The sequence below is a fragment of the Penaeus monodon genome, chromosome 8 (genome assembly GCF_015228065.2).
Source record: "Penaeus monodon isolate SGIC_2016 chromosome 8, NSTDA_Pmon_1, whole genome shotgun sequence".
NCBI classification, from domain to species: domain Eukaryota; kingdom Metazoa; phylum Arthropoda; class Malacostraca; order Decapoda; family Penaeidae; genus Penaeus; species Penaeus monodon.
The window spans coordinates 52,455,348-52,464,669 of record NC_051393.1 but is presented as its reverse complement, the minus strand read 5'-3'; the positions used below and the strand labels follow the sequence as shown (position 1 = coordinate 52,464,669).

General features: G+C 49.2%; 1 protein-coding gene across 1 annotated transcript; it reads left to right on the top strand.

Annotated features, from left to right (window-relative positions):
- The first annotated feature begins 438 nt into the window (after nt 1-438).
- LOC119576010 (basic proline-rich protein-like) lies at nt 439-2,168 on the top strand. The gene is made up of 3 exons (XM_037923537.1): nt 439-450; nt 1,398-1,582; nt 1,772-2,168. Exons 1-3 carry the CDS (start codon nt 439-441, stop codon nt 2,166-2,168), a joined length of 594 nt encoding a protein of 197 aa, XP_037779465.1.
- Nucleotides 2,169-9,322: the final 7,154 nt, after the last annotated feature.

Here is a 9,322-nt window from a genome sequence, read left to right as displayed (position 1 = left end):
CCCCAGATTTCCAGTTGTTCGCGCATCACTCCCGAATGGCAGCAGCCCGTGTCCACCAGGAACCTCGTGGGAATGCCGAAGCACACGAGGTCCACGTAGAGCAAATTGCAATCATATATCTCGTCCAGCTGATAAATGCGGAACGTTTCTTGGTCCATCTGTGGAGCCTCGGGCGCGGCCTTGGACTCGGCCTCACCTCCGTGCGACTGAGACGTCGCGTTGCACGGCTGGGGGTCAGTGGCCTTGTCGCTCGCTCCGGCCAGCTCCCATTCGGGACTCCGCTCCAAGGTGGGCGCCGCCAGCTCTTCCGAAGGTGTGGCTCGGTCGCGGTGATCAGCTCGGCTTCCTTCCATGGCTGGCGCCTCCGACAGGCGAGCGATGGCACCTTGGTTTGCGTAAAGAGCTTGCTTGAATGAATGGAAATCTGCGTGTGTATGCATGAGTGTGAGTGTGAGTGTCTGTGCGCATATCCGTGTTCAAGTAGCTGTGTGTGTGTGTGTGTGTGTGTGTGTGTGTGTGTGTGTGTGTGTGTGTGTGTGTGTGTGTGTGTGTGTGTGTGTGTGTGCATATGTGAGTGCGTGTGGCTGCATGTGTACATGCGCCTGTGTGTGTCCGTGTGCGTGCCTGTGTGTGTGTGTGTTTGCGTCTGCGTGTGTGTTTGTGTGCATGTGTGCGTGTGTGTGTGTGTGAGAGTGTGTGTGTGTGTGTGTGTGTGTGTGCATATGTGAGTGCGTGTGGCTGCATGTGTACTGCGCCTGTGTGTGTCCGTGTGCGTGCCTGTGTATGTTGTGTGTGTGTGTGTGTGTGTGTGTGTGTTTGTTGGTGTGTGTGTGTGTGTTTGTTGTGTGTGTGTGTGTGCGTGTGTGTGTGTGGTGTGTGTTGTTGTGTGTGTGTGTGTGTTGTGTGTGTGTGTGTGTTTGTTGTGTGTGTGTGTGTGTTTGTTGTGTGTGTGTGTGTGTGTGTGTGTGTGTGTGTGTGTGTGCATATGTGAGTGCGTGTGCTGCAAGTGTCATGCGCCTGGTGTGTGTCCGTGTGCGTGCCTGTGTTTCGTGGTGTGTGTTGTGTGTGTGTGTGGGTGTGTGTGTGTTGTTGGCGTGTGTGTGTGTGTTGTGTGTTTTGTTGTTTGTGGGTTTGTTGTGTTTTGGGGTGGTGTGTGCTGTTTGTTGTGTGTGTGTAGCTTGTCTGTTTGTGTGTGGCGTACTGCGTGTGGTTTGTGTGCACTGTGTGCGTGTGTGTGGTGTGTAGCAGTGTTATGGCGTGTAGCTCTGTCACCCGCGTGCGCGTGGTTTAGGTCGTTGCGTATCACCCGGCGGTAGTGTGTATCATATATAGTCTATCAGGTAACTCTAATATATATTATAGTATATATAATATTATATCGATATCATTTCTTCCAGTTACTACACAGTCCCCCTGAGGGTACGCCTCCTAGATCACCCAAACCCCCGCTTCTATCCCCCGGGGGTACGCCTCCTAGATCACCCAAACCCCCGCTTCTATCCCCCGGGGGTACGCCTCCTAGATCACCCAAACCCCCGCTTCTATCCCCCGGGGGTACGCCCCCCGCTTCTATCCCCCGGGGGTACGCCTCCTAGATCACCCAACCCCCCTTCATCCCGGACGCCCCCGGGGGTACCCTCTATACCCATCCCCCGCTTCTATCCCCCGGGTCGCCCCCGTCTACCGTCCCCCCGCTTCTTCCCCCGGGGTACGCCATCCTAGATCACCCAAACCCCCGCTTCTATCCCCGGGGGTAACGCCCCTCTTCTAGATCACCCGGTACGCCCGCTGATCACCCGGGGACCCCCGCTTCTATCCCCCGGGGGTACGCCCCCCGCTTCTGTCCCCCGGGGGTACGCCACCTAGATCACCCAACCCCCCAGCTTCTATCCCCCGGGGTACGTCTCCAAAGTCGCCCAAAACCCCTACTTCTATTCCCCTGGGGTACGCCACCTAGATCACCCAAAGCCGCTGCTTCTATCCCCCGGGGGTACGCCTCTGTGCACCCCCACCCGCTTCATCCCCGGGGTACGACCTTGTCCCCAAACCCTCTGCTTTTATCCCCTGGGGATACGCCCCTAGTCTCTAAACCCCGTTATTCCCCTGGGGTACACCTTTTAGGTCGCCCAAAGCCCTTGCATTATGCCCCCCCTGGGTACGCCTCCTAGGTCTATAGATAGATATCTATATCTATATATCTATATATATATATATATTTTTTTTTTAAGAGCCATTCATTCCACTGCAGGACATAGGCCTCTCTCAATTCATTACTTGAGAGGTTATATGGCAGTGCCACCCCCCCCCCCTCTCTCTCTCTTTTCTCTCTCTCTCTCTCTCTCTCTTTAACTCTTTCTCTCTCTCTCTCTCTCTCTCTCTCTCTCTCTCTCTCTCTCTTTCTCTTTCTTTTTCTTTTTTTGCCTGTCAAGCCTCCATTCCTGTTATGGGAAGATGTGCTGTGAAATATCAAATATATATTTCACAATACATTGCACTGGCCCCGACCTTGCCAATGCCTGTGGCTCTCAGCCTGCTTTCTTTATTTATTCTTTTAAATAGAAGTTTGGCGGAGGGTGGTGGCTTGGACCGCGTCCCTCGAAGGCACAGGAGGATGACCGCAGGAGGAAGAAGGAAAGGCGGCATCTCATCCATGCGGTGACACTGCTCTTTGCTTTTTTCTGCGAGCTTCTGTGCCAGGATACCGTAGAAGGTTGCTGCCCTTGGCGCCATTCCTCCTGTGGTGGTGAATACTAGAGGGGAGAAGGAACTATGATCCACCTTCTCGATCCTCTCACCGTATTCCCTTACTTTTGCATTTTCATGCCTCAAGTGGACCGCTCTCAGATCTATTGCTGGGGGCCATAGGGTTGAAAAACCCTTACGTCAAAAAAAGCCCTCTGTCCGCGAGCCCAAAAACCTCTGGCGCTGATATCCACCCGAGCGTCATCTGCCGTGTTCACCGTTCTGCGATCGAAGTTTCTCCCACCGGTCGGGAGTAAGTCCGGCCCCACTCTGAGGCGTGGCAAACCTCCCTCAGCATTTGCGCGGTGAGATCTCGGACCTCATCATGTCGTATGACCATAAAGCCACCCATTTTACAGATCATGGCATGATTTGACTCAAAGGGAGAGCCACAGGTACAGTGTTGTGGGAGTCCATCCTGCTCAACTGCGTTCACTTCTTCATGTTCATTCTGATCAATAATTCGCCGGGATAGACCTGCGGTAAGTTTAACGGAGTTTTCAAATTCCGCGTCGGCAAGCTTACATGGATTTGGCATTCCTAAGCCTCCCATCCTCGGCGGCAACTCGAACAGCGATCTTTCCGTGTCCGTTGGATTACGGTTTCCCGTCAGAGCCGGGATTAGTTTCCTTTTGATCGCTTGCTCCAGGGGCGCCAGGAGATGTCCGATGCCTGGCACCGTCCTCATGAGGAAGTTCCATCGGGCTTATCCCTTATTTTGTGTTTTAGGATTCCTGGTCCTCCCCCCCCTCTTTCCCTTTCTCTATCTCTGTTTCTTTGTCTCTCTCCTCTCTCTCTCTCTCTCTCTCTCTCTCTCTCTCTCTCTCTCTCTCTCTCTCTCTCTCTCTCTCTCTCTCTTCTCTCTCTCTCTTTCTCTCTCTCTTTCTCTCTCTCTCTCCCTCTTTCTCTTTTCCTTTCTCTTTCTCTCTCTCTCTCTCTCTCTCTCTCTCTCTCTCTCTCTAGCCTCCGGCTAGTCATCGTAACGTGTCTCGCCTCTCTCCGAGTCGTCGGTTCGCGCCCCGCCCAGCCGAGCTTTGCAACGTGTACCGCCCCGAGGTACGGCTGTTGGCCCGCCGGGCACAACTGGCGGGAGGACTCGGTTCGCTGGTCCAGGCAGCAAGGACCCGTGAGCCAAACACTCAAGCAGCAGACAATATGTCACACCAAGAATATCCATTGTATCAAAAGGAATCCAAACCAAACAAACAAAAACTCTCTCTCTCTCTCTTCTCTCTCTCTCTTCTCTTTTCCTCCCTCTCTCTCTCTCTCTCTCTCTCTCTCTAGCCTCCGGGCTAGTACAGTGGTAACGTGTCGGCCTCTCATCCGAGGGGTCGGCGGTTCGCGCCCGCCCAGGCGCGAGAAGTTGCAACTGTCGCCCGGAGGTTACTGCTGTGGCTGGGCACCACGGCGGGCAAGGACTCGGTTCCGCCGAGTCAGCAGCAACTGACACACGTGAGCAAAATCAAGCAGACAGTATGTCACACCAAGAATATCCATTGTATCAAATGGAAACCAAACCAAACCAAAAACTCTCTCTCTCTCTCTCTCTCTCTCTCTCTCTTTCTCTTTCTCCTCTCTCTTCTCTCTCTCTCTCTCTCTCTCTCTCTAGCCTCCGGGCTAGTACAGTGGTAACGTGTCGGCCTCTCATCCGAGGGGTCGGCGGTTCGCGCCCCGCCCAGGCGCGAGAAGTTGCAACTGTCGCCCGGAGGTTACTGCTGTGGCTGGGCACCACGGCGGGCAAGGACTCGGTTCCGCGAGTCAGCAGCAGCTCACACACGTGAGCAAAATCACGCAGACAATATGTCACACCAAGAATATCCATTGTATCAAATGGAATCCAAACCAAACTAACTAAACTAACTCTCTCTCTTTCTCTCTCTCATTCTCTCTCCCTCCCCCCTCTCTTCTCTCTCCCTCTCCCTCCCTCCCTCCTCTCCCCCCTTCCCCCTCCTCTTTCAGGCGTAGTCATACATATGAGGGCCCGGGGGTGGGGGTTGTGGTGGGGGTGGGGATGGGGGGGTAGCCTGTCGAGAGGCCCCCTATATATATTAGCACAATGGATAGGAAGAGGAAAATGAAGAAAAGAAAGGAAAAGGAAAAACAGAGAGAGAGAGAGAGAGAGAGAGAGAGAGAGAGAGAGAGAGAGAGAGAGAGAGAGAGAGAGAGAGAGAGAGAGATACAGACAGACACATGGATATATATATATATATATATATATATATATATATATATATATATATATATATATATATATATTTCTTTTTTAATGTTCTTGAAAAGTTTAGTAACTGAAGACGTTGCCAGAAGAAAAAGGTTTATTGGTATCGGCAAACGAAACAATGTTATGAATTTAAATAACAAGGGAAGATAATATGAGAAGCATTATCAACATTTAGCAGAGTCGGTAACATCATAATGAGTCATTTTTGAAAGCAAAATTGAACGATTATCTGTAATAAAATCCTCATATAAGATTAGGCGCATAGAATTAGTGAATTCATCATTGTTAAAAACAATCCCCCGGGGTACGCCTCCAAATTCTCCCGAACCGCCCAGAGTTATCCCCCGGGGTACGCCTCCTAGGTCGCCCCAACCCCCCCGCTTCTATCCCCCGGGGTACGCCTCCGGGTAACTCCTCGCTTTTATACCCCCGGGGTACGGATCCTAGGTCGCCTTAAATATCGCTTTTATCCCCCAGGGGTAGGCGTCCAAACCCCTGCTTTTATTCTCCGGGGTTACGCCTCCTAGGTTGCAAAAAAAAAAAAAATATATATATATCCCCTGGGGGTACGCCTCCTAGGTTGCAAAAAAAAGAAAAAAAAATCCCCTGGGGGTACGCCTCCTAGGTTGCAAAAAAAAAAATATATATATATATCCCCTGGGGGTACGCCTCCTAGGTTGCAAAAAAAAGAAAAAAAAATCCCCTGGGGGTACGCCTCCTAGGTTGCAAAAAAAATCCCCTGGGGGTACGCCTCCTAGGTAGCCCAAAACCCCCGCTTCTAACCCACGGGGGTACGGATCCTAGGCGCCGTAAACCCCGCTTTTATCCCCTGGGGTATACCTTGTGGGCGCCAAAAAAAAAAAAAAAAAAAAAAAAGGCTTCTATCCCTCGGGGGTACGGCTCCAAGTTCGCCCAAAACCCCTGCCTCTATCCCCCGGGGGTATGCCACCTAGATCACCCAAACCCCCGCTTCTATCCCCCGGGGGTACGCCTACTATGTCGCCAAAAAGACGCTTCTTTCCCCCGGGGCTACGCCTCCTAAGTTGCCCAAAACCCCCGCTTCTATCCCCCGGGGGTACGCCCCCTGCTTCTATCCCCCGGGGGTACGCCTCCTAGATCACCCAAACCCCTGCTTCTATCCCCCGGGGGTACGGATCCTAGATCACCCAAACCCCCGCTTCTATCCCCCGGGGGTATGCCTCCTAGATCACCCAAACCCCCGCTTCTATCCCCCGGGGGTACGCCTACTAGAGCACCCAAACCCCTGCGTCTAATCCCCGGGGGTACGCCTCCTAGATCACCCAAACCCCCGCTTCTATCCCCCGGGGGTACGCCTCCTAGATCACCCAAACCCCCGCTTCTATCCCCCGGGGGTACGCCTCCTAGATCACCCAAACCCCCGCTTCTATCCCCCGGGGGTACGCCTCCTAGCCCCCCCATATATATATAGATAAATAGATAGATAACTAGACACACAAACTAATATCTAATATATATATATGGGGCCGCGGTGGCCGAATGGTTAGAGCGTCGGACTTCCCTTGGGCAAGGAACTTCACCTCGATTGCCTGCCTAGCCACTGGGTGGCCAAGCCAGCCCAAGTCAAGTGCTGGTCCCAAGCCCGGATAAATAGAGAGAATGATTACCTAAAAGGCACCAACGGCACTCTCCGTGGAAAGGAACTGGGGACCCTACCACGTACTCACTCCAAGAGCATCACAACATGAAAACTACAATTAAGTATCATGCTGTGACCACGGCAGCTCAGACATGAACCTACCGTTAAAAGAAGAAGATATATATATATATATATATATATATATATATATATATATATATATATATATATATATATATATATATATATATATATATGCAGTTTATAAGACAATAAACTGCACCCTGGGGTTCCCTTGAACAAGGATAGCACCCTATTAGCTCCCTATGCCAGGGTTGCGGTGAAGCTAGTTATAGCCAACACATTGTTCCAACACCACCCAAGACACTTGTACACGTGGTTTTCACCAGACAAAAGAACACGCAACCAAATTGACTACATTATGTTGAACCAGAAATAGAAAAGTATAAAAAATGCCAAGACAAGACCTGGTGCTGACTGCAACAGTGACCACCAACTACTTACTATCGACTTTCAAATAAGACTCAAAAAGATGGAGCGTCCAACACCACCTCTAAAGCTCGACTACAAAACTCTTGATAACAATTACAGAATTACAGTGTCAAACAAATTTGAATTACTCAATCAATGTGAATATGATAAAACACCAAATGAGTTGTGGGAAGAAGGAAAAGAACTACTGAGCGCTGCTTAAGAACTATCACCAAAAAGAAAAAGACAAATTCCCCCTGGATATCTGAAGAAACACTAAGTGAAATTGAAAAAAGAAGGTGCCTAAAATCAAAGGGTATCAATAATCCAGTTGAAGAAGTGATTTACAAAAAAGAAAATACAAAAATTCAAAGGTTATTGCGACGAGATAAGGAAAAATATTTAAATGAACATTGCCAGAGAATTGAAAACTGTTCTATTAATAAGACAACTAAAGAACTCTACCAAGGAGTACGAAACATTACACGTAAATTTCAACCTACAATGGACACTATCAAAACTGAAGATGGACTTGTTTTATGTGATGGAAAAGAAGTCAAAGATAGATGGAATCAATATTGTTCCAACCTATACAAAAAGAATAAAGATCCAACAACAACATTAATTAGACTCAATGACAGCGAAGATGAACCACCGCCACTGCTAGACGAAGTTATAAAAGGCATAAAAGAATTAAAGAATAACAAGAGCCCGGGAATAGATGAAATAACAGCAGAACTAATCAAGAATGCTGGCGAAAGTGTTGAATACTTCTACAAACTTTGTACGAAAATTTGGAATGAAAGAAGATAGCCAGAAGACGGTAAAATCAGTCTTTACGCCCATACCTAAAAAAGGTGATGCACTCTAATGCAACAATAACAGGACAATTGCATTAATAAGTCACAGCAGCAAAATTTTGTTGAAAATTATCGCTGAAAGAATGAAGTTAAAGTTAAGAGAAGAAATTGCAGACGAACAAGCAGGTTTTCGCCCTGGAAAAGGTACCAGAAACCAGATTCTAAATCTGAAATTGATCATAGAGAAAAGCAGAGAACATCAGAAAGACCTATACCTGTGTTTCATCGATTACTCGAAAGCTTTTAATACTGTTGATCACGATATCCTCTGGAATAACATGAACGATATGAAATTTCCAAAACACATCATCCAGCTAATAAAAGCCATGGAGAGGTCCATGGCTGCTCAAACATGAGCATACCGTTATTGATGATGATGACCAACAACAAGCAACTGTAAGAACCACTTATGGGTTAACAGAATGGTTCGAAGTCAACCAAGGAGTACGACAAGGTTGCATTCTGTCTCCGCACCTTTTTAATATATATTCTGAAGCAGTTATGAGAATGAATTTTGAAGGAAATGTAGATGTTGGAGGATACAAAATATCAAATCTAAGATACGCCGATGATATAGTTTTCATTGCCAGCAGTATCATTGAACTACAACAACTACTAGATAAAGTTAGAGAAGCAAGCGAAAAGGCTGGTTTGTTTCTTAATGCCAAGAAAACTGGCTGACCTAGAAGGCGTACCCCGGGGGATAAAAGCGGGATTTTGGCTGACCTAGGAGGCGTACCCCTGCCGCTGGCACTGTCTCTGGCGAGGCTAAGCAGGAGGAGGCTCTGCTCACTGCTCGCTCTCATTGCTTGCAACATTCTCCGACTCGTCCTCCAACTCGTCCTCCCACTCGTCCTCTCTATCCTCCGGTATGGTGATATTCCACGAGAGGTCTGAGCGGAACTCGAAGAGGCAGCCCCGAACACTAACGTATCCAAGCAGGAGATCATCTATTCCGATGCCCTCGGGGTAAATATGGAAATAACAATTGGGTTTGTGGATTCTCATGTATTTGGCGTTGGCCGTCGCCTCGTAATAAACGAGGGTCTCCTTTTAATATCGACTCTCCGACGTATAGCCCAGGTGGGATACGTCCTCCAAGGGCAAGTAGAGGGCCTTGGCCAGGCTGAGGGTGCCGCTCAGTTCGCCAGTGCTGCCTGTGTCGATGCAGGCCCTGATGTGTATCCCGTTAATGTTGACCGTCGTCACGGGAGATTCCACGGTATCCGGGAACTCTTCTGCGAAGTGGCGGAAGGTGATAGAAGGCCTGGAACCCAGATCTATGATGCAGTTGAATCGATAGATGATGTCCATCCCAAGGTAGTTATAACGTGTCGTAATAGGAAAGACGAGGTTCTAGGTGGTGCCCTTGAGGCCAAGCTCCACGCA